The 25,374-nt window shown below is 48.5% G+C and overlaps 2 protein-coding genes across 7 annotated transcripts in view; both read right to left on the reverse strand.

The window, feature by feature from the left end:
- The window catches only part of LOC116951260 (ubiquitin carboxyl-terminal hydrolase 19-like), a 31,233-nt gene extending 16,525 nt beyond the window's left edge, over positions 1-14,708 (reverse strand). For 3 of the 6 annotated variants that reach the window (XR_012946554.1, XR_012946555.1, XM_032969760.2), the window contains exons 1-13: positions 13,465-14,708; positions 10,233-10,549; positions 9,131-9,331; positions 7,801-7,943; positions 5,881-6,717; positions 5,349-5,487; positions 4,982-5,135; positions 4,747-4,821; positions 4,436-4,551; positions 3,641-3,945; positions 1,293-1,530; positions 824-957; positions 462-620 (exon numbers count right to left, since the gene is read on the reverse strand). Coding sequence is in view for 4 of the 6 variants with exons in the window: in XM_032969760.2 (XP_032825651.1) it covers positions 462-620; positions 824-957; positions 1,293-1,530; positions 3,641-3,945; positions 4,436-4,551; positions 4,747-4,821; positions 4,982-5,135; positions 5,349-5,487; positions 5,881-6,717; positions 7,801-7,943; positions 9,131-9,331; positions 10,233-10,455 (2,724 nt within the window). In the remaining 2 variants the exon portion in view is untranslated. The remainder of the gene's footprint in view (positions 1-461; positions 621-823; positions 958-1,292; positions 1,531-3,640; positions 3,946-4,435; positions 4,552-4,746; positions 4,822-4,981; positions 5,136-5,348; positions 5,488-5,880; positions 6,718-7,800; positions 7,944-9,130; positions 9,332-10,232; positions 10,550-13,464) is intronic. The other 3 variants (XM_076073463.1, XM_032969761.2, XM_032969762.2) reach the window with 3 other exon arrangements.
- Positions 14,709-14,850: 142 nt separating this feature from the next.
- On the reverse strand, positions 14,851-19,385 carry NDUFA12 (NADH:ubiquinone oxidoreductase subunit A12). The gene is made up of 4 exons (XM_032969763.2): positions 19,227-19,385; positions 16,629-16,711; positions 15,965-16,052; positions 14,851-15,555 (listed from the first exon to the last, which is right to left on the reverse strand). Exons 1-4 carry the CDS (start codon positions 19,310-19,312, stop codon positions 15,372-15,374), a joined length of 441 nt encoding a protein of 146 aa, XP_032825654.1. The 5' UTR covers positions 19,313-19,385; the 3' UTR covers positions 14,851-15,371.
- Between the last annotated feature and the right edge of the window lie 5,989 nt (positions 19,386-25,374).

Genomic DNA, 25,374 nt, shown 5'->3' on the forward strand with positions numbered 1-25,374 from the left:
GTGATCCCAATTGAGTAATCTGCAGTATATTTGAATTTGGCAAATTTGGACTCCAACGCCGGCACACGATGGCCTACTCTTACGAATGAAGTAAGGAATATATTAATGTCCACTGGGCGAAGCAGACAGCTCACGATGTTTTTAGGGTTATCATACACTGCAGTATTAACCAGGGCAGCTGCTGGAAACCGTAAACCTCTGCCGCTGGGCTGCGTCACCGCCCGGCAGAACAGGCGACCGAGGATTGCGCATTTGAAGGATCTCACAATTAGCTCTGATGAGAGCAAATTATGCAATTAATTTTCGCCCAGTGCCGAGTGACACCGCTACTGCTGTCAAAAAGCGATTCATTTGTGAAAACCGTGACGAAGCGAGAGGACGGAGCTGGTTAACAATGCGAGGATGAACGAGCAGACAACTACGAAGGGGCTCAGTGGTCGCCCATGTCAACCGTGTCGCACCGCGTCGGGCCGCCCGTCCGAGTCCACGGTGGCCGTGTAGGGCTTGTGCCGCACGCGGTTCAGGTCTTCGTGGAGCCCGTCCAGCAGGAAGGCCATGAACTCCTGCGCGTCATGCTGCGAGTAGCCTGTGAACTGGCACGCCTTGCCACCCACCACCGACTGCACACAAAGACAAAGACCCCCACCCCCCAAATAGCCTTCAATAAGACTGCTGGGGCGAGTGCTGCTAGCGAGTATAACCTACGAAGGCCGGCACGGCACACGAGGGGGTGGGTGGACCGCACCACGCTCGGCCACCGAATGCACAAATGCGTGTGCACGCACACCCCTGTCCCTCCTCCCCTTCCTCCCCGACGTGGCACCTTGAGGCGGGCAGGCGCCACGGCGTCCTGCGTGCCGCTCCACAGCGTATGCAACAGGCGGCCGAAGCAGGAGGCGAGGCGGCCGCCCGTGCCCAGAGGATTCTCCATGTTCAGCTCGGCCTCGAAGCCCTTGTCTGCACGAGTCAAGTAGCGGAGTAGCGCGGCGAGGGACAGGGGGGAAAGGGAAAGCGGGGCGAGGGAGAGAGGCAAAGGGGAGAGTGGGGAGAGGGACAGCGAGGAGACAGTGGGGAGAGCGTGGGGAGAGCGTGGGGAGAGCGTGGGGAGACGGCATACAACCAGGTCAACGCCACTGCTTAACAACTGTTTGGTTGCCATTCTCAAAGCAGCTGCTGCCCCAACAAGTACTGCCAAAGCTGCTCGTGCCACCGCAGACATGGCTACCGTTACAGGTGCTAAAACTGGTGACATTGCCGCTATTACTGGTGCTGCTGGTGCTGCTGGTTCTCACCAAGGAAGAAGTCCCTGAGCTCGCGCGTATTAGACAAGCACTGGATGACGCTGCTCATGAAGCAAGTGTTGCCCAGATTGATGAGCCCCGTGTAACCGTGGCGACGGCCCTCCACCGCCTCCCGGTCCCCGTCACCGTGACAACGAATAGCCACCGCTGCCCCTGCCACTGCCCCCTCCTCCTCGTCGTCGTCCTCCCCCTCATCGTCGTCACGGCGACCAGAGCGGACCATCGGGGGCTGAGGACGGAACATGCAACAGCCATCAATATCACCACGATGATTAATCAGCCGTTCAATTCTTCCCGAAAATTTCTACAAATGACACTTGAAGCTGTGCAAATTATTATTTCAAATCAAAAGTATATCTGAAGAATGACCCCGCCCCTCCTTCAAGAATACCCCGGAACTTGTTGTTGCTGCCCTGGCTGCCCCGGCCATCACGGCTCCTTGATATTGTTGGTGGTGGTGCCGGACCCCAGTTGCTCGGTCCCAGGCCATGCCGCTGTATTGCTCTCTTTCCTCTTTCCTACGTTGCTTTTGTCGCGCAAACATTTTTGGCCAGAACGCTTATCAAAAATAAGTTAATACCTCAGTGGGCTTTGCCTGGTAGGATGGGGATGGTTTAGTTTTATTTGTATGTTTTTGGGTGATTTATTCTTGATTTGAAGTTTTCGTGACAGCGAGGATCCTTAACTCTTTGGTTCTTTCGGTAAAGTCACGTAGGTGAAAAAATAAAATAAATAAATGTAATCATGACGTTTCTGGCGCAACACAGGCGCTCGTCGTCAGGTGGGACAACCACAGCAAGAAAACAATTGCTGAAGTGGTCAAGAGAGCCGCTGCAAGGGAGGGGAGGCAGAGGGGGGGGTGGAGGGTGGGTGGGGCGGGAGGAATGGTGGGGCTGCTAGAGCACGAGGGAAGGGAGAACAAAGGGGGACGGGCCCATCCCCACTTCAGCAATTTGTTTTCTTGCTGTGGTTGTCCCACCTGATGACGGGCGCGCGCTTGTGCTGCGCCCGAAACGTCGTGATTTAATTTTATTTTTTTACCTACGTGACTTTACCGAAAGAACCAAAGAGTATGGATCCTTGCAGTCACGAAAACTTCAAATCTAGAATAAGTCACCCAAAGGGTTTGGGTGACTTGTTTACCTTTCTTGTACTTTGCACTACTATCGTGTTTTTGTACTGTGTTGTTGTAACGTTCTTACCCGTCCCTACCGGACAGCTGTGAAAAAGAGCTTTATAGCTCATCGAATTCCACCAGTATATTCTGATTAGCATGGCTGGCTACGTACGGTGCAAAAGAAGTTCAACATACATACATACAAAGCGTCTCGAAATGCAACTGCATTTCGACGCTACGTCGATTAAAAGTGTTGTTGTCTAAGTAGAGACGGGGTCTTTAACTATACTTTCTGGCGAGCCGCATAATAAAAACGTGTGCTGGAGGGCAACATATGTCACGCGATGTCTTAACGTCGAAGTGTCACCATACACTGCTCCACATTGGAATTCCCTCCTCCAACGTTTCGTTCCTCCAAGCTCTTAAAATAGCCTTGTTAAAATCAATAAAAGTATTACACTGTTAGTTATTTCAACTTTGACATTGCCGTTTGTTGTTTATTATTATAAATGTTTATTGTTATGTTTATGGGTGTATTGATGCAATGGTGCTTTGGGTGGCATATCTGTGCCAGAAATGTACTATGTCGTTTCAGGCACAGATAAGGCGACTTCACTGTGTGCTTGTCTTTGTGCTGGTTCACTCTACTTGGATGTCTGTGTGTGTGTATATGCGGTCTGTATTTTGAGTTTCATACTTAACTTGCAATTTAGCAATCTATGAAATAGCGTGATCAACCGGACTATGCGTTAATTGTGTTTTGACCGACCGTCTGTGTTGCTTTATATGGTTTCCAAATTTTGCTAAACCCTGTCTGTTTGGTATGCTTCTCTCTCTGTGTCCCCTGTTGGATCTGTGTTAGTTCCCCCTACTTGGGTGTCTGTATATACATCTGAGGTTATGTGTTTCCCCTCTCTCGTAAATTTAGCTCTTCTGTACCTGATGATGGCTGCTTGTGTTGCAACCGAAACGTTGCACGCTATTATGTTATTTTATTATTTCTGATTTATACGTGACTTTACCGAAAAAAAACAAAGAGTAACGTACTATGTGTTAAGCAAAAATAAATTGCCTTTGTACTTGCTAGCCACTTGACGTTTTGGGCCATTTGGTCATTGGGCCTGCAACTCAGAACGTCACGAATTCAAAAAAACGTTGTTGGTGCAAGCGAGCAACGCGTTACGATCACGTGGGCCGACTCGCCGCCTCGCCAAACACACACCGCGCCGCGATCCAGCGTCCTCTGGGCCGCCGCGGCAGCGCCCCCGCTGCCGACGCACGGAGCGCAGCCCAGCCCCGCCGGCGCCACCGCCACCTCCATCTCGGACTCGGCGACATTCGCGGCCCTGGCGGCCGCTGTCGCCGTCGTGTTGGCGGCGACACCAACGGTGCGGTTGGCCCTGGGCTCGGCGAGCGGTTCGCCCAGCTGGCCCACGGCCGGCGGCTGTCCCACTTGCTGCCCGGCGGGCGCCGCAGTCTTCCACGCCTCGCTCGCTGGGCACGCCACCCTGGCGCCTCCAACTGCACCTTGGAGGCAGCGCAACGAGACCTTGCCATAAGCAAACACGCGCCGCACGGGGTTACGGGTCCACGAGCGAGGTGCGGGGATGGTGAGCGGGGCCAGGGGTCGACGGACGAGGTTAGATGTCTCCTAGGTTGCACCGCGTGTTGTTCTCTCGTCTCGAGGATGCCCGACGGAGTTTCAAGCGAAACGTCGTATCCAATTGACATATTTGGTTCTGAGAATTGTCCTTCAAACTTACCGTTTGGTCGAAACAATTACAATCAAACGCATTAAATCCTCCTGGCCGTGTCAGTTGGCGGAGGCTCTCTAAATGCCATGAAACAGACCGGATCACTACGCGGCGTCACCCAAAACTCGATCACGAATCAATCGCCACGGCGGCGTCCCAGTGGGCACTGCCGGATTTTGAATGAAGGATTCCACCGATTGAAGGAACCGGTGAGGGGCGACACACGAGCACACGCCACGCGCTTGTGCGTGATCGCACCAGACCTTGGTTGGACGGAGCCTCGAGAGCGCCCCATTTCTGGCTCTGCTTCTTGCGCAGTTTGATTTCCACCACCGCCATCCGGTTCACGAAGGAGCACTCGTCGGGGGTGATGCCGTTCCTGCGTGGACGCACACAAAGAGATCCACCCTATAGTCCAAACAAGAATGTTTTATATTTTTATTATTTTATTGTTTCCCTTCTAAGTGACTTTACCGAAAGAACCAAGAATAAGAATGTTCGTGCTGTTAGTGAGCGCCTATAAAAGGTAACCTCCACCTTTTCCCCGCCACCCCCCCCCCCACCGTGGACTCACCGCAGCTTCACCTGCCAGCTGAACACCGTGGGGCCACTGCCCGCCACGCCCTCCTTCTCCAAGAACTTCCGGTCGCTTTGACAGTCGCGCGCGCACACAGAGGGAAGCAAGTTAATTGCTCAGCTGTTATTTGATCAGATTGGTCGATAAATCGACCGGCAGAGTCATCGGCTGCCAAGGAATTCAGAGCCCGGCTATAGTTTTATTAGCCACGTATCTCCTGCGGCGACCTCACCTGCTGGTGAAGATGAGCGTGAAGTCGTGGTCGCGGAAGATGACGTGCGTGTCGCTGGGCGCAATGTCGCGCTTGTAAACCTGCACCCCCACCGCGTCCGCCCCCACCTCGTACCAGCCGTGTCGTAGGGACGACACGCGCCGGGGCTCCGGGGCTGGTTACCGAGGAAGCGCCGGCAGTGGCACACGGGGAGCGACACGCGGACACAGATACACAGAGGTGGTGACACAGGGGAGAACATTGTGCACACACACACAGGTAAAGAAACAGGTAAGGACATTGCGCGCACACACACACGGAGGTAGAGATGCAAGTAAGGGCACACACACACACAAACTCACCTGCTAGCGCACATAGTCTAACTCACCAGTGCACATCAGAAGTGGGCTGTTGAAGGTCTCACACCCCGCCTCCGATGATACCGACGACCCCAACTCCTCCCGGTCCACTCGACTTGTTCCTGCTTTCAGCTCTGCTGCATTGGGCTGCAGACTGTACTCTGCCACCTTCAATACAAATCACAAATGCGGCTAAAGTTGAATGGAATACTGTTGGCATACCTGCGGTGTACAATCAAGCCCCACACCTCACTGAATTCAAGTCATAATAAATCATAATTTACATTTGTAAGGCCCACTCCATCCGTAGATCCCAATGCGCCGTGTGTGGAAATCAGGAAATAAACAGAACCAGGGTGAACGGGACAGAACTAGCGATGAAGGCCAATTTAAAGATGAGTTTTCAAGACAATAGATCTTAAGACTCGGATTGTCTTATTAACGAAGGCCAAGTGTTCGATAGTCTGGGAGCTGCGCAGTGGCAAAAGCCCAATCACCGCAGGACAAGAGGATGTGTAGTGAAAGCACACACGGTATACGGGTTCCACTTGCAAAGATCACCTCCTGTGGGGGTTCCACGCTCGTCAAATCCTCCTCCTGGGGCGGCGGCGGTGACGACAAGGACGCCACCGTGCGATGGCTCGATCCACTCCCCTTGCCTGTTGCTCTCAGCGGCTGCCCCCCTGAATCCAAAGCCGTGGTCACAGGTGGACTGTCTCCCACTGCCACCTCCATGTCCTGCCCCACGCTCTCAACAGGGGTCTCCACCTGGCTCTCCATGAGTGTGACGACAGGGGTCTCAACCTGGCTTTCCAAAGGGGTGTTTAGAGGGGACTCAACAGTGGTCTGAACAGGGGTCTCCACCTGACTCTCCATAGGGGTTTGTACAGGGGTCTCTACCTGACTCTCAATTGGGGTTGGTAGAGGGGTTTCTACAGAGGTTTCAAGCGATGTGGTCTCAACAGGGGTCTCAACCTTGACTCCCGCCGGGGCCTGTGTGTCAGGCTCCGTCGAGAAACCATCGGCGGACACCGGCGTGAGGTCAGGCCTGGTGGTCGACGCAGCGTCCTCCACCACAGTAGGTGGCGATACCGCCGCCTCCACCACCGCTCCCTGTACAGCCGCTTTCACCGCAGCTTTGCCACCGCTGCCACCACCGCCGCCAGAGCTGCCTTTTTTCCCAACAGGCCTGGGAGGGGCGTTTGCCGGCGGCGCTGCCTCAGCCAGCGATGGTACCAGTGCTGGCGCCAGAGCCGCCACCGTCTCCTCGGCTTCCCTGGCGAGCAACCGGTGGGGCACGATGCCGGTGCCGTTGCCGGTGGTCGCTTTTGCCGATTCCGCAAGACGGGGTGGGGAGACACCGGATGTTTCGGTCACCTCATCCGCCGGTTTCTTCTTCTGCAAAAAGAACCCAAAATGTACAGGGTCTCCGCAGCGTCCCATTCATCATCATCAGTCACCGTTTATCGACTGCTGGATGAAGGTTTACCCACGTCATCTCCATCCCTCACGGTCCATTGCTGCTACAACCGATCTCACTTCCGCACGTGAACTGATGTCATCGCTCCATCTCAACTGCCCTCAAGCACCTCTCAGATTACCCGAGTTTGTGTTAGGCTTATCCATGCTATCTTGTGAGGATGGCTCGAGGAAGACTTCATCCAGCAGTGGATTGATCATGGCTGATGATGTATGTTACGTTTGTCACAAGTGATGTGAAAGCTGCTACAAATAAACATGCCACACTGTGTGACAAACAACAGCTCAAAGTGAATGCTGCGACGGCTCTCGGTGTGAACAATGTCGAAGTAACCGTGTTTTTGTGTGAACTTTTAGAAAAAGTTTATATTTAATAAAAATGCTCATGTCAATCCACTGCTGGATACGATTCGATAACGGGGTTATGTTTGACCACACCTCGCCAAACTTGTCTCATCCTCTTACTCTCAATTCCCATTCTCCCGTTTTTTTCTCTTTTCCCACGCATCGCCCCCCCCTAGATTGTACCCCCCTTCTCGTGGTGTGCCGCCACGCAATACAACAGTCGCTAGTTTAACACAATCACAATTACACTAGTCTTGCTGCTATGTTACTTTTTGACTTGTCATTTATAATCAATGGCGTGCTGCTTAGAAGAGGAGATTGGGGGGAACGGGACAATGGAAACAGTGCACAAAGAACCCTACACTAAGAACCCGACATTCACATGGGACTGTCTCACAGAAACTTTCTCTCTGAGCTGAGCCAAACAGTCGCTGGGCACCAACCATTAGCGCAGGTGTGCTGGTGAGCGTGCAGGTGTGCTGGTGAGCGTGCAGGTGTGCTGGTGAGCGTGCAGGTGTGCTGGTGAGCGTGCAGGTGTGCTGGTGAGCGTGCAGGTGTGCTGGTGAGCGTGCAGGTGTGCTGGTGAGCGTGCAGGTGTGCTGGTGAGCGTGCAGGTGTGCTGGTGAGCGTGCAGGTGTGCTGGTGAGCGAGACTCACCGTTGTGGTGAGTGCGGGCCACGTGTAGAACGGGATGCGCTTGGGCATGGTGAGTTGCAGCACCCCACCACGCTCCTTCACTTCGGCGCGGCAGCAAGACGCCTCCACCTCCCCGTACAGCTCACAGCGCCACTCACCTCCATCTGTGCCCACACGCACACGCGCGCACACACACACACGCGCGCACGTAAACATCACCACATGGACACTGATGTTGCACATCATCGATTACAATAGGTATTCACAACAACACTCACAACACACGATGACACAAACACGCACACACTGATAACGCACACAAAATCACAACGCAAAAACAAGACTGACAACACTTACTAAGCTGCACCAGCCGTCTGGAACTCTCCCACTGCACACAAGCAGCATCCAAGCACCATCCACACTCAAGCAACAGCTAAAGGCTCACCTGTTTATGCTCGACTATGCAGGCTCAACCTGCTCAGGCTCACACGCTCAGGCTCACACGCTCAGGCTCACACGCTCAGGCTCACACGCTCAGGCTCACACGCTCAGGCTCACACGCTCAGGCTCACACGCTCAGGCTCACACGCTCAGGCTCACATGCTCAGGCTCACATGCTCAGGATCGGCTGGCGTACGAGGACGAGGGACTTTGAGCACTGGCTCCGCGCCTCCGAGCTATCGATCGAACAGTGTGTCCAAATTGTGAAATATGAGTGCAAATAAATTGTATTATTAATATTCTTGAGATGGGTATGGGCAGGCCCCCCACTCACACACACACGATGACATGCACAACTACATTAATCTGATTAAATGCACAATGACAACACAGCCACACACACCAATGACAACAGTCGCAATTCGTCATTAAGCGGCAGTGACGTCACCATAGTGTGTGTGTGTTAGGATAAATGCACCGTGAGGTCACGTGAAGTGTAGAAAGCTTGCTGGCAGATCATGAGACAGACCTAAGTGTTATGGGTTAACTGAAATGACTGGCAGATGCAAATCCTTTGCTCGCCACTATGCAAACTTGCTGTAGTTTAGCAACCTGGCGTTTTGCTCATTGTTGTGAGCATCGCTTCCACCCTCCGTTATTATTGAAGAGGGACTACTTCCAACTGCCCAGTAGCATCCGTCACAAGCCTGCTCCACAGAAGCCGATTTGACAATGCTGGTACCGGTCATTGGCAAGTACACCTCTGCATTCTTCTGTACATCTTCTGTAGGCCATGCTGCGCCAGTATCACCCCCCCCTCACTATTCAGTCAAACAGACGGTACTTGGGCATGCCGACTCACACAGACGCATATATGGTAGGCCACAAACATAGACACAGAAACACAAACCTGGCAGCGCCACCATACACGCGTGGTCCGTGAAGGTTGCCCCCTTGTGCAAGTCGCTCAGGTCCCCCCCTCCTGGGCCCCCGCCACCCGCACCGCCCCCGCGTGGTCTCAGCCGCACCGTCACCTGGGTTCCGCTCTGCGTCCACTCCATGCCCATGTCACTGTCGCACGCCGCGGCGCCACCGGTCCGAGCTGCCGCAGCTGTGTCCATGCCAAACACGGCAGCACCGAAAGGTCAGGGGTCAGTGCATATACTCGGCCAAGTGGCAGCGTGAAAGTCTCTAGTCATCATCAGGGTAAATACGAGTCTAAGCAACCACAGCGGGGATATCCGATATTTAAATAAATGATTACCAATTACATGTTTGATTACTCACCTAATCGGATAACATGAAAATAGCTCGCAAATTATATGCATCATGTGATAAGTTATTATTTTGTGTTCATGTAAATTTCCACACATGTTTTTGCATGAGGCTGGTGATCAGAACAAATGTGACAGAATGAAGTAGTAGGGATATCACGTAACTAGACAGGGAGCAGAGAATGCCTGGACACAACAGACAAGACAGGCAACATATAAAATACAAAAGGAGATGGAGAGCAAAAGATCGATAGTGCAGGCAATACAAACTAGACAGATCAGACACCGATAGCACAAATGTGATAAATATATAATATATACATTTATCTTCTCAACCTTTTCCAGCACACCCAGAAAAACTGTCACCACCTACAGGCGACAGCACGAGAACAAGCGTTGAGAGATGACACAATCCATGGAGTGGAAAAAAGAAGAGGAAAGACAGGAAGAGACAGCTGCAGCAAAACGACATCACACAGTTGAGTGGCCATGACAGGACAGAAGCAACTAAGTAGAGGAATGGGATGAAATTGGCAAGGTATCTGTATAGCAAGGGAATTTACAACAGACTCTTATAGAGATACCCATAGATTAATACAGAGTTCACATAGGAACCCACTGGCTTACACACAGGCCAGGCTCAAAAAAGAAAGAAAATAATAGAAGAGAATGGGAGAGGCCTTTGCCCTCCAATGCAAGATCACAGGCTGACAACAAGAAATTAGGCTTCACCATTACCAGCGCCTCTGCCGACATCACCGCCCACTTCTTTCTGCTTGGCTCGCATCGCTCCACCGCCAGTGCCCTGCCCCTGGGCGCCTTTGTGCCGGTTCCTACCACCACCGCCGCCGCCACCGCCGCCACCGCCGCCACCACCGCCATCACCGCCGCGCCGCCCGCCCTGCTGCCTGCGTGTCCGCGCCGCTGTAGCGGTGGCGGTGCCAGTGCCGGCGTTCGCCATGCGGCCCTTCTTCCCGGCTCCTGCGCCTCTCTCGCTCGGGCCCGCGCGCTTCCTCGCCTCCCTCTCTATCTTGCGTGTCTCGTGGCCGTGGCTGCTGCAGAGAGAGATAAAAACCGCCAGGGAGAGGAGGAAGAGGGGTGAGAAGGTAAAAAAAAACCGTGGAACACCTAATGCGTTAGAACTACTCTTATCTGTGTCGAGACGGGATGAGGGATGCAAATGCCAGATGTTCCAATCAATTCCATGTATGATGCTTGCCCATCTAAGCACTAATCCAGGCTCAAACCCGCTTAGCTTATGAGATCTGGTGAGACCCGGTCGGATTCCGGGCGATTTGGCCATCAATTGGCTGTCATAATCAGCCTTGATTAGTCCACTGCTAAATGAAAACCTCCCAAAGCATTTGCCAGATATCACGGTCTCGATATGCAGCAATCCATCCAGCTGCATATGAGCCAGTTTCATCGCCCCATTAAGGAGGTAGATGTCCACTCCAGGCATGTTCTCTCCTTTGGTTGCCACTACATCGTTAGCCCCTACCAATGGCCATCGTCCATCCAAAGAACGTGTTCTGCCCAAACCCACTTTTATTCAGAATCAATATGGTGTCTCCAACCTACGTGCTCTCTAATCCAAGCAGTCTTGTTTCTGCCTCACAGCTGTGATAATTTCCTTGTACCGGTCATTGTATGATCTGTGATAAATATAAAAATCATTATTACCAGCCATGATCAAACTACTGATGGATGACGGACTCCTCAAGCTGTCCTCAACACATAACAAACATGGGTAAACCAAATATAGTTACATAACCTGGCGGGTACGAGGACATTGGAGATAGAGTGATGAGATCGGCTCATGTGCATGATATGGACTGTAGCAGCACTGCACCTTGATGGATGGTGGCAGAGTGGAAAGGTTTCCATCCAGCAGTGGATAGACAATGACTGATGATGATGCATTGCAACACTGCACATGGGCAGAAAGCTTATGATCAAAATACCTGGAATGCACCCAATATCATGGCAGCTCAAATGCAAAGCAAATTTAAGCCTGGATAGAGTTTAAATTGGATAAGTCAAGGTATTTTATTTTAAAGCTGAATTAGCATTGAGGTGATGCCCATCCTAAGCCAGTGGTGGAAATTCCACATTCCTACGGCAAAAGAAAATATATCCAAAAGACAACTATTGTTGACTTACCCCCAAAAGTGGTGTCTATTTTATCGACCCTGTTTGGAAGATGGGCGGTCATGAATAAAGTGTCAAATTGGTTATATAGGTTGCTCAGAGCTACACAGGGCAGTACAGCAAATCTATTCATGCACGCTACTTCTATCCTGTCAAGGAAATGCCACAGTTTATCCCATCATATTGAATAATGATATTCTCAGCCATAGTAAAACCATGAATCTGCTTGGCACAATAACCTTATCTGACCCGACTCAGATTTCTCTAACTCGGGAATGTAAGGCAGTGATTGGGGCCATGAAGCCACTGCTAAGGGGATTTGTGCCACGTGCTCACACTGACAAACATTCCCACAATTCAATGTGCCAGCAACATGCCAGCAACATTTTATGTTACCTTTAATGAAATTGAGTCAATTTAGTAGTTTAACACGTAGGCTTTCGCGACCAATATCATCCATAAGAGGTTTTTTGGGTTAGATCGTGTAAATATTTCCATGATCTAACCCCAAAAAAACCTCTATTATGGATAATTTAGTGGTGATGCTTCTTGATTATCTAAGGGTTTTGTTTGTTAGCCAATAGCTACTATTAGGTAACTAGTCACGAGGTGCAGTCTCCAACTCTTACTATCCATGACCTCTCTAGCGTCTCTTATGTATGTGCAATGAAGGTGCATTGTCAGAAATGTCGTCCATTATGTATGCTCCCTTTTAAGGTCACGGTGTTATTTACAAATATGTTCAGAGGTTTTATGTTGTCATGCCATGGCCGAGTTACTAATATGGCAAAGCAGACATCCAAGAATATTTTTTTTGAGTGCCAAAACGTCCAACTCATCTATCACTACTTTACAAATTTGCCTCAAGTTAGAATGTTGTTGTTGTTGCCCCAGACCATGAACCCATGAACCACCCCCCAACACCCACTGCTTGCTCTTGAACCCAGGAAACCCCCCGAAACGCCCAATATCTGCCGCTGAACCTACGTCCGCACCCCTGAAACCCAGGTACACTAAGCTCCGAGCCTTAGGACCCCAAAACACTGGAACTCCGAAGCTAAAATCTTCAGATCTCAAAACCCTTGACAAACACCGAGACACCACCCATTACACTTTACAACTCTGCCCGCCCCCCCTCCACCCTCACAAACATCATCGGGAGATCGAAGATTTTGAACCTGCTGTACACTCGCCGTAAACCCCCCAGTTAAGAACCCAACCCCCCCGCAAACTCTCAACCCCCGGCGTTACAACTTCTCAGACTCGACGGTGCGGGTCTTCGAGCACAGGCATCCTGTGAATCCCAAACCCCAGATAACCTAAAATCAGGGACCCCCCCCCCCAAAGCTCAAGAAAACTGAAGCATAAGACTCATGTACAGCACACAGAACACAGCCCCAAACCAATGAAATCTCGCATTTCCCTCGGCACCCGGAGCCCCGGTCACCCAATACCTCTCACACGCCGGTCTCCCACACGCGGTTTGCCCTTGGATCTCCAACCCAGGTCCCCTTTGATCCCATACACCAGGCTTTTCTTAGAACCCAAAACCCTTGGTTCCCGAAGACATGGCACTCCGGTCTCAAAACCCCCGATCCCCTTGGCCGAAATCCCCAGGTCCCCTCGGACCACAAATCCCAGGTCCCCAAATCCTGATCCCCTTGGCCTCAAACACAGGTCCTCGTGGACCCCCAAACCCAAATCACCCTCGACCCCAAACCCCGATTCCCCTTGAACCCCAAACCCCGGTCTCCGTTCCCCCTTTTGTTGTTGTGTAGGCCGCGAGGGGCCTGGCTTTAGGGCTCCCGTACCCCCTCACCTTGCCTGGTTGAGCTGCGGGCGAAGCGGCGCCCTGAGCCGGGCGAGACGCCCAGCCGAGACCGGGAGGTGCAGGGAGGGCGGAGGAAGCAAGGACGCCGCCGGGCTGGGCCGAGTCTGATCGGGCCGTGTGTGGAAGCTGCGGTGGCGCTGTCGTCTCGTCAAGGTCGCGCGAGTAGAAGAATCGGAGAGTTTAAACTTCGATATAAAATGATCAACGAGGTATTGTCGCCGTGAGGGAGAGAGAGCGGGGGGGGGGTTACAATTGTTATTGTTAACGCAAGACGCCTTCCGTTAAATGCCCAATCAGGGCCCTGACACTCTGCGCCTTCCGTCTTCCGGAAGATGGCTTCTGGAATCTTCGGGAACTTCCGGAAGATCTCAGCGCGTCGTGGGGGTGGGGGCAGGCGACGTTGACCGCCCACCCCAGGGCGCGTAGCCTGAACCAGGTGTCCGTGTTTTATTGGTAGACGTCTTCCGGAATTCGGCAGACCGTCTGACACACTTCTTGCGGTGTCGGTGGCCTGCTTTCCGTAGCGGGAAGATGCACGCGCGCGAGGGGGCCGGTGACGTAACGCCGACTTGGAAAGTCCCTCCCCTCCCTGTGACGTCAATGCAATCGGAGCCAATCGCGTTGGAGCAAGGGAGTCGTGTGTGTATATATTATTTTGGTCTGGTCGCATAAATAAAATGTGTCGTAGATCCTCCACCACCCGTAAACCTCGGTGTTATTTTTTTCTAATCTAATAGCGATATATATTTTAATTAACCTTACAAACCAGATCCTGAGGTGATTGAACCGGATACTTTTATTTTCGGATTTTGAATGCGATTTTGACGTGTGGCTTTAATATGGAAGGTGAATGTGCAATACAAGCACCAGCTCTTTGCACTTTGCCCACTCATACAATACATGTGTTGTAGGCTTGGGCCGTGAGGTGGACAGATGACAGTAGAGCCATGCTTGAATCTAGCTGCCCAGTAAATATGGAACGTTGGGCCAACATCGGTACAACAGCTCCAACCACATTCCAACATTGGCCCAAAGTTGCTCTGAGCTAACCTCTTGTATTCATGGTGGGTTTTCTCCAGGTACTGTATTTTTCTCCCACACAGTTACATAGATCAACATGATCCAGAGTTACATACAGACCAACAGACATTCATCTTGTGAACCAAAAGTGACATTGTTGCATGGCGTCGGTTGCCCGAATTCTCTCTCCGCGAGCATATTTGCCGTGCCTCTTCACACATCGCATCCACCAAACTCACACCTCGTTCCACTGCATCCTCCCCTCTCACTCTTGGTCTCTTACCCTTCCTGCCCCGCACCGGCATCCATGGCGAGTCACATGACCGTGCAAAGTGAGACCATGCGGAGAGCATCGCGAAGGCAGGGCGGAGATTTATTATTTTACAAACGCAGATAACGCACTCTATTCAGGCGCCTGCACAGTTCCGCTATAACTTCACCAAAGTTTTGACTTCATCGCTTGTGATGGCTGGGGAGTTCTTCAAAACATGTGTTTGTAAGGGACTCGGGTATCATAGATTCACAGATGATAACAGAAACTTGGGATGCAACGATTCACTCATCTGCAATTCAATAAGCCGTGACATTTCTGTAGTCGCGCATTAATTTAAAAAAAAAATTGTTTTGCGATGCCCCGTTTCAATTATCGGGCAGGTTGCCTCGATTACGCCCTAGCATTCTCAAACAATTTGCATGGAAAATATATCCGGTCGGCTCGTATTAAATCATTTATTTTAATCGATGAATTGTCACACCCCAAGAGGCAAAACGACACCCGAGTTGCAGAGCTCGTTGCAGAGACCCCAAGTCTACACATGTATGTACACGAACTCATACTTGCACGCGTACACACGTGTGTGTGTGTGTGTGAGAGCTCAGCGGGAGGTGGCTCCACTGGGCGGCACCCAGGACTCGATCTTTGGACGCACGGTCGAGTAGGGCACGTACTGCTTGTTGAAGCCGCTCATGTTCATTTTGTGCTCCTTCCATATGAACGGCCGCTGCTCTGGCGGATGTGTGGTCGGAGGTTCGTCTGCGATGCTGTGCAGCCAACGGTGCCTGTGGCGGAACAGAGGGCAGAAGGGAGAGGGCGGTGGAGCATTGGGAAACAGCCAAATAATGGGATGATAGCATATATATAAATAAACAGGCCTCCCTTCCGAGTCTCAGCATAATATCAAGATCAGGCAGCACAGACAGTAACCGGCTAGGTGGGAGGTGGTTCAGTATTACAGCACGCAGCTCCCAATCGCATGTTTGAACTCCTGGTTGGGGGTTGACGAAGTCCATCAATCCTACAGGGTCCATAAAAGTACCACTTGAGGGGGAAGTCAACAGCGTTTACCCGAGACAGGCTCTCCCCTACAATTGGAACGTCCAATTTGCACCACTGGATCAGGGCTGTAAAAGGAGATGGGCAATCACTTTGACTTTTGACAGACAGTGAACACGAGAGGGGAAGACGCACCACTCAGGAGGCACCATGCTGCCGTCCTTGTCCCAGAACGTGTTCTTCTCATTCATCTTCCACGTGTAGTCCACCCAGCGGTGCCGGCCTGAGTATAACACGGTAACGAAGACAGACGAAGGAAGAACCCATTATTCCACCCCCCACCCCCCCACCCCAAACCTCATTGTATTAAGCGGTCAGCCAAATTATGTACTCAGTGAAATTTTTCAAATAGAATTATATACCCAATTGTTATGTTTGATCTCTAATAATGTAACTAGATTATCTTGGTCTGCATGCTCATTGAGACTCGTTAATTTCATCAAAGACTCAAGTCACGAAACAGTCGTAGCCTTATCAAAATTTTCAATTTTCATTCATTCAAGGCCATTGTCAATTAACAAGATTTTTTTATTAACGGACAAACTGAAAGGAATGAGAGAAAAACCAATACCCATAGGCTAGCATGGGAAAAACAAAATGCACATAGCTTAAAATGGGAAAAATGAATGCCCATAGAATAACATGTATATAATGGAATGCCCATATTCTATAAATGGAGAAAACATTTGTTTTGATATTGACCGCAAAATTAACACATTGACGTAAGCGATTGCCTCATTGGTGGCACGGGGTAGCAAGGCAAGTGGTTGGTGATAGGGGTCTCTGCGGGGACTCTTACCAAAGAAGTTGCGCTTGTCCTCGTAGTATTTGTTGCCATACTTGTCCGTGCCGACCAGGGTGCCGATACGGAACTCGTCCATCCTGGGAGCGACACAGAGAGTCCAGTCACTCGCTCAATGCCTGTTTTACTGCAGTCTACCAGTCTCACTGCTTTGTCTCATCAATACTATTCAATCACTGCAATGCAGGTCATAACAACACTCACTCACTCCTTCACCAACTCATTAACTCAAACACTCACCCGCTCAACACACTGCAAGTCACATTTCTCTCTGCATCTTTTCTCGCATTGCTTCACTTTGGAATTCCCTCCCATAATCTTACCCCCAAGCTCGTATAATATGCTTGTTCAATGTAACAAACGTGTTTAATAGTGCCGTTCATTGCTGCCCGCTTGACGTTTTGGGCCTAGGCTCAGTCAGCATAGTGCAGAAATATATGGCAGTGGATGCGCTAAAGGACTCGATGCGGGATGACAACTGAGACACTCGCATAGATCTGACACCAACAAAACATTACAGAGCACAAGGCGATGCAATGCAGTCCGTCGTCTCTAATGGGGATAAGGGAGGCAGGGGCGAGTCAATGGAGGATCTTGAAGCCTATGAGTGCGACCTTGTACAGCAATTATTGCACTGGCAGCCTGGTGAATGCCAGCCAGTGGAGGGAGTGGAGGGCCATTTATTTGGGAAACGTGGTCGCGTTTAAGGCTGCAAGTGACACATCTGGCAGTGGTGAAGTATGGCCATGCAACCTCTGACTGACAGTGTGGGGAAGCGCTTCAACAAGCAGTGTGTGACCTTTTTTGCCAGTATCAAACTATATTTAAAAAAATAGGAATAGATTTTACCCTTGGTGGCAACAAAACATGAGGCGTTAAGTTACTCTTTGTGTTTTTTCGGTAAAGTCACGTAGGTAAAAATAAAAGAAATTAAAACTAAATTAAATCACGGCGTTTCGGAGGCAACACAAGCTTCTTTGTGTTGCCTCCGAAACGTCGTGATTTAATTAAGTTTTATTGTTTTATATATTTTATTGCTTTGTTGTTTCCCTTCAACGTGACTTTACTGAAAGAATAGACTTTACCGAATAGAACCAAAGAGTATTTACCGAAAGAACCAAGAATATGAATCACTGCAGTCACGAAAGCTTGAAATCAAAATGTAATTAAGTTGTTTTCATTTATTTTTATTTTATTTTTTACCTACGTGACTTTACCGATAAAACCAAAGAGTGTGAATCATTGCAGTCACGAAAGCTTCAAATCTAGAAAGGTGTTAAGTTGTTCAAACACCAAATAGAAACCGTCGGCAAGGAATCAGTCTCCATTAACCACACGTACTTGTGGTGAACATGCAAACAAAAACATTCTCTGATAATATATGCAGCCTTCTCTAGGGCCTATTCTCACCAGTGTCAGACCAGAGAACAACACCAAAAAGCCAACAAGTACAAAGATCGCAGACACGATTCCTTGCAAAAGCTTTATATTTGGTTCTACGTCACGCCTTTTGGCGTCATCTGGTCGAGCACCAATTGAGACGAGGCTCAAAAGAAAGCTGTCTCTGGTGTGGACCAATCAGTTTCAAGGACAATGCATTTATTATCAGAGTATGTTTTTTGTTTGCATTTTGACTGCAAGTATTGTGGTTAATGCAGACATGAATCCTTGAAAAAGGTTTCAGTTTTGTAGCCAGAAAGAAAAGGGGAAAACCCCTATTATTATACATTCTATTTGGTGTTTGGACATCTTAACACCCATTTTATTGCCAGAAAGGGTAAACCTATTTTTATTTTTTCATACTTTAATACCGGCAAAAGGTCCCATTTTGTAGCTGCTCAACCCCAAGCTATAAATGCTCTGACAAATGCATTGCCTTGGTACTGTCCGCCTTTGGCGTTGTTCTCTGGTCTGACACTGGTGGCGAGACTTGGCCCCAAAGAAGGCTCTGGTGTAGAGCCAATCAGTTTTGAACATCTTAACACCTTTGATTTAAAGCTTTCGTGACTGCAGGGATTCATATTCTTGGTTTTATATTTTTATTATTTTGTTTCCCTTCTACGTGACTTTACCGAAAGAACCAAGAATATCTTAACACCCGTGTTATTGCCAGAAAGGGTAAAACATATTCTTTATTTTGTTCAAACCAGCAGTGTGTTGACAACGGCCTCGACGTTAAACTTAACACATTTGGTTGCCACTGCGTTCCAAGCGGCGTACAATTAACAACAATTCAGCTCAGCACAATCGTCAATAACAGGGGCCTGGGAATGAAACACGAACAGAGTCAACGTTACAGGCAACAGCTCTTCTTTACAGTACACTGAAAAAGGACCATTGCTCGAAACGGTGGCAAATATTTAGTTCCTGCTTCCGTCACAACAGAGCTGCCTTCAAGGCATATTTGGTGCATTGTAAAATTGCATTCGACACCGATAATCTGCCCTCAGGGCGTTTATAATACGCACGTGTAGCGTGACGCTATGACCCCTGTCGCAATGACAGCGAGGAACGCGGGCCCTAGGCCGCGTCTCGCCGCGGGTCCTCACTTATCCTGGTCCCCTGAATCCCTGATCCCCTCGCGGTCCCTCTCACCTCATTATCTGCCACAGCGAACCGCGCAGGCCGCCATAGAAGCGGTACGTGTCCCACACCCGCTTCACCATGCGCATGTACTCCATCGCGACGTCACTCGCGCGCCGCTCTGTCGTGACGTCACGAGAACGTGACCCGGGCGACGCGAACGACTTGATTACGTCATTGGGTCCACCTCCAAGTGCTACGTGGTGACATCACCCTCTCTATAAGGACATACCACAATTTCGCCACGCGATGACGTCCATCGATGTGTTAAGTAATTACGTCAAATTCGATTTGCGCGGCCGCACCGTAAAGTATAGTTTAGGCAGCGGAAACGCTGTGTGGGAACGTCACACCTAAGCAACGCGATCGCGTCAGCTGTTGCGTGATGACGTCACCGCACTGGAACTTGATCGCGTCGGGTGTTGCGTGATGACGTCACCGCACTGGAACTTGATCGCGTCGGGTGTTGCGCGATGACGTCACCGCACTGGAACTGGATCGCGTCGGGTGTTGCGCGATGACGTCCCCGCGGAGCGACGTTCTTTAAGCGATGACGCATTTTCGTGGCATGTCACGGCGGGACAATGTGTGTCATGCAACAGGTTATCGCATGAATCTTTAATTATTTTCCCTCACGCGAGATTACATTCATTATCATCAGCCGTGTTCTATCCACCGCTGGATGAACAGCAACAAACCAACCTTCCTCAGTAAAAATACAAGGGGGCGTCCATAAATGACGTCTCGCGCTTAAGGGGGGGGGGGGGGGGGTCAGACATTTGTGACGACGTGTGACAAGCGGGGGGAGGGGTTTGAGAAATGTGACGTCACATCAAAATGCGCAACTTTAAATATAGACAACACGTTCTACTTAATTAAATAGACTTTTTAATAAACCAGGATTTCAACATCAGCGTGCAGCGGGACATTAAATACGCACTACAATTACAATAGTTTAAAGCGATTTAAACTGCCTGCGAATGGACTGCGGTCTGAAGGTCACCGTAAAATACATCAATTAAGAACCGAAATGGTTTATAACATCTTTCCAATGGTTACTAAGCCAGAATCCATCTTCTCGGTTGAAATTGTCTCAATCGAGAAGATCGCACTGCCTCTTAATACCTTTCACACGACGGTCAATGGTATGGCTTATAGCATGGTGTATAATAATAAATAGTATAACATTGTAATATTTTATCATAATTCATGGGGCAATATATAGTATCGTAATTGTATAGTAAATATACAGTAATGTGGTATACAGTAGGGTTGATAGAATAAGACAGTGTAATTTTACAAGTCTAATATTTTATAGTCTAAAGTATAGGGTATTATATTCTTGGTTCTTTCGGTAAAGTCACGTTGAAGGAAAACAATAAAATAATAAAAAATATATAAAACAATAAAATTCTCACGTTTCGACTGCAACACAAGCAGTCATCATCAGGTGTCAAAACCAATGGCAAGAACATTTTAAAGAAGTGGTGGTTTGTATTTATTTATTTTTAAATGTTAGCACCACGGATAGCGATTTGACAGTTTGTTTAGATGGACGAGTCCATCTATGTTCGGAAACGAGGGGGGGGGGGGGGAGACGAAAAATTAATGTATGCTGTCTGAAAGCCACCATAAGCGTGAACAATCAATTAAGACCCGAAATAGTTTATCAAATCCTTCCAATGATTGCTAAGCCAGAATCCATCTTCTCGGTTGAAATTGTCTCTGTGTTTGTATATGTGGATAGCCTCATGAACGAATCTCTCATGGTAGCCAGATGGCTTGCAAAGAACCTCTGTCTTGGAGAAGTCAATGTCATGTGAACCTACTGAATTATAACAGTGATCTGCCACGGCCAAGGTGTTGGTCCTACCGTGTTTAAGGTCTGCTTTGTGTTCACAAATGCGGCCCGAGACATGCCGTTTGGTTTCTCCAATGTAACTACTACCACAGAGGCAACTTAGTTTGTAGACACCAGGGTACTGTATGTCCGGAATCACATCTTTTACAGACGGAACCAGATCACGGATTTTATGTAATGTGTTGAAACGGACCTGGATCTTGTGTTTATTCAAGAATTTGGAGATCTTTTTTGTGATCCCTGCAATGTAGAGTAAAGTGATGGTTTTGAAAGGCTCTTCAAGAGGGTCATTCTTCATGGTTTGAGTGATAGCTTTGCGGATTGTATAGTCGGAGTAACCATTAGCCTTAAGAGCTTGGTGTACGTGCTTGAGTTCACTGCCTATGTGTTCCTGGTCGGATATGCATTGGGCTCTATGGTGCCGTCTTGATGAGAGAATTCTTCTGTGATGGATGGTGGTGGGAATCCGGTTTCAGATAAGCATCCGTATGGGTAGCTTTCCTGTAGACAGAGTTGCTCATTGAACCATCAGGTCTCTTTTTTATTAGGACATCCAAAAAAGGTAGCTTGCCATCTTTTTCGACTTCCATGGTAAATCTGATGGCTGGGTGTATGGAATTGATGTGGTCAAAGAGTTGGTCTTGAGCAGGCCGGCCATGGGGCCAGATGACAAAAGTATCATCCACGTACCTCTTCCATAAGGTTGGGCGCAGAGTGGCAGTCTGGATGGCGTCAGTCTCAAATTTCTCCATGAAAATGTTAGCTATAACTGGAGAAAGGGGGGAGCCCATTGGGGTGCCCTCAGTTTGTTTGTAGAAAGTTCCATTCCAAGTGAAGTATGTATTGGTTAAACAGTGTCTCACCAGGGGGGGTACCTCAGTGTTTAGTCCTTGATGAACCAAGTCTTCAATGATTGCAATGGTGTCAGGTACAGGAACCTTGGTGAATAAGGAAAATACATCAAAACTGACAAGCAGGTCGTCTGGGGACAGGGAAATACCCTTGATTGTTGATACCAGGTGAGTAGAATTTTGTACCACAGAGGTGGTCTTTCCAGTGAAAGGACGCAGGATTTCAGACAAAAAACGAGCTAGTTTGTAGGTGGGGGAGCTGATAGTAGAGACTATGGGACGAAGAGGTGTATCAACTTTATGTATTTTTGGTAAGCCGTATAATCTTGGTGGCCTGGCAGCAGAAGGTTTCAACGAAAACTGTTTAGATTGATCAATTAATGCGGTTGAATCATAAATTATTTTGTTGGTTTGTGTGACGAGGCTGTTGGTGGGATCTCTTTTTATTTTTGTATAACTACCATCGTCGAGTAATTCTTTAATTTTGTTGTTGTATTCTATTTTATCCATGATGACAGTAGCATTGCCTTTGTCAGCTGAGAGAACTACAATATCATTCCTCTTTTTTAATTTATATAATTCAAAACGCTCATCTTTGCTGAGGTTGCTAGCTGGCATCTTAGCGTTTTTGAGGGTTGCAGCGATTTCAGATCTTGCTACGTCTGCAGCGATGTGACCCAGGCCCCTGAGAGCAACGTCTACTTGGGCAATTATATCATTAACTGGTATGTGTTTAGGTGTGACTGCAAAGTTTAGACCTTTAGCTAAAACGGATTTCAGACCATCGGAAATAGAACTGTTACTGCGATTAATTACGACTTTATTAACGTCTAACTTTTTGGTGTGTGGGTCCGGTCTTTTGTTGAAGAGGAGGTTAAATTTGGAAATCAGGTTTTCCTTACATTTGGTCGACATAGTAGCAGCTGAAGAGGCAGTCATATTGTCTACATGTTCCCAATCCGATGTGGACATTATTGCCGTCAATGATAAGTGTGATTTGTAGAGTGTCTTGTCTAACTGATCTAGTTCTGTGCGTATAAGTCTGATTTTTTCTGAGATAAGAGCTAAGCTAGTTTTGAAAAGAATTCGTTTCGCATTAGAAGAAGTTACAGCAGCAGAGGTCAGTGTAAATGCGATTGGTATTACCCCAGAGTCGCGGCATCTCTTCAGGAAGGTGAGAGACTCGATCAGCTGAGCTTTCTTATCCCGGAGTTTGTTGAAGGATCTTAAAGTTATGTGAAAACCCTCCCCGTAGAGGCGATTAAATTTTGATTTAAAGCTTTCGTGACTGCAGTAATTCATATTCTTAGTTTTTTCGGTAAAGTCACGTTGAAGAGAAACAACAAAATAACAAAATATATATAAAACAATAAAAAATTCTCACGACGTTTCGACCATAACTCAAACGGTCATCATCAGGTGTGTCGGTTTGCATAAATTTATTTTTAAACGGCACATTTATTTATTTATAAAAAACGTTGGCGTCACGCGCAGCGATTGGCAGTTTGCCCAGGACTAGTCCATCTATTTTTTTTCTTGAAAAGAGGAGGGGGGAGACGAAATTTTTTATAATGTATGCTGTCTGAAAGCCACTGTAAGCGTGAACAATCAATCAAGAACTGAAATGATTTATCAAATCTTTCCAATGATTGCTAAGATAGAATCCATCTTCTCGGTTGAAATTGTCTCTGTGCTTGTATATGTGGATAGCCTCATGAACGAATCTCTCATGGAAGCCAGATGGCTTACAAAGAACCTCCGTCTTGGAAAAGTCAATGGCATGTGAGCCTACTGAATTAGAACAATGATCTGCTACGGCCGAGGTGTTGGTCCTACCGTGTTTAAGGTCTGCTTTATGTTCACGAATGCGGTCCGAGACATGGCGTTTGGTTTCTCCAATGTAACTACTACCACAGAGGCAACTTAGTTTGTAGACACCAGGGTATTGTATGTCCGGAATCACATCTTTTACAGACGGAACCAGATCACGGATTTTATGTAATGTGTTGAAACGGACCTGGATCTTGTGTTTATTCAAGATTTTGGAGATCTTTTTTGTGATCCCAGCAATGTAGGGTAAAGTGATGGTTTTGAAAGGCTCCTCAAGAGGGTTCTTCTTCATGGTTTGAGTGATAGCTTTGCGGATTGTATAGTCGGAGTAACCATTAGCCCTAAGAGCTTGGTGTACGTGCTTGAGTGCACTGCTTATGTGTTCCTGGTCGGATATGCATTGGGCTCTATGATACAGAGTCTTGATGAGAGAATTCTTCTGTGATGGATGGTGGTGGGAATCCGGTTTCAGATAAGCATCCGTATGGGTAGCTTTCCTGTAGACAGAGTGGCTCATTGAACCATCAGGTCTCTTTTTTTAATTAGGACATCCAAAAAAGGTATCTTGCCATCTATTTCGACTTCCATGGTAAATCTGATGGCTGGGTGTATGGAATTGATGTGGTCGAAGAATTGGTCTAGAGCAGGCCGGCCATGTGGCCAGATGACAAAAGTGTCATCCACGTACCTCTTCCATAAGGTTGGGCGCAGAGTGGCAGTCTGGATGGCGTCAGTTTCAAATAGATGGACTAGTCCTGGGCAAACTGCCAATCGCTGCGCGTGACGCCAACGTTTTTTATAAATAAATAAATGTGCCGTTTAAAAATAAATTTATGCAAACCGACACACCTGATGATGACCGTTTGAGTTATGGTCGAAACGTCGTGAGAATTTTTTATTGTTTTATATATATTTTGTTATTTTGTTGTTTCTCTTCAACGTGACTTTACCGAAAAAACTAAGAATATGAATAAGGCTACTTGTGTTGTGGCTGTGACGTCGTGAGAATTTTATTTTATTACGTTTTATTATTTCATTTCCATTCTACGTGGTGGTGACTTTACCGAAAGATACTCTTTGGTTCTATTGGGTAAAGTCACGTAGGTAAAAAAAATAGAATAACAAAAATCACGTTTCGGCCACAACACAAGCGACCTTCATCAGGTGAAGGGACGAGACTGTCTGGAGGACAGCGCTGGAGTGAAAAAAGCCACGTGACTTTACCCAATAGAACCAAAGATTATGGATCCTTGCAGTCACGAAAGCTTTAAATCTAGAATTTACCGAAAGAACCAAGAAGATGAATCCCTGCAGTCACGAAAGGTTTAAATCGGAATGCGTCATAGCTACCACCCCCCGGTCGCCCCACCCCCTCCACCGCCTCGCGCGCGACGCATCCAATGAGGTGCAATGTCATCCGGTCACTCGAAATATGAGAAAATGACGTCACGTGGTTACCGCACGCGTCGAGCTGAGCGCGTCACGTCATTCGAGTCTCGATGCGAGGGCACAAACGCGTGACGTCGGCGGCTCTCGCAACGACTCGAACGACGTGACGCGGATTCGCACGACGCGTGCGGTAACCGCGTGACGTCATTTTTCTCATGATATATTTAGA

Source organism: Petromyzon marinus, chromosome 42, assembly GCF_048934315.1.
Source record: "Petromyzon marinus isolate PM22_M1 ecotype Great Lakes invasive population chromosome 42, UKy_Petmar_22M1.pri1.0, whole genome shotgun sequence".
Lineage (NCBI taxonomy): Eukaryota > Metazoa > Chordata > Hyperoartia > Petromyzontiformes > Petromyzontidae > Petromyzon > Petromyzon marinus.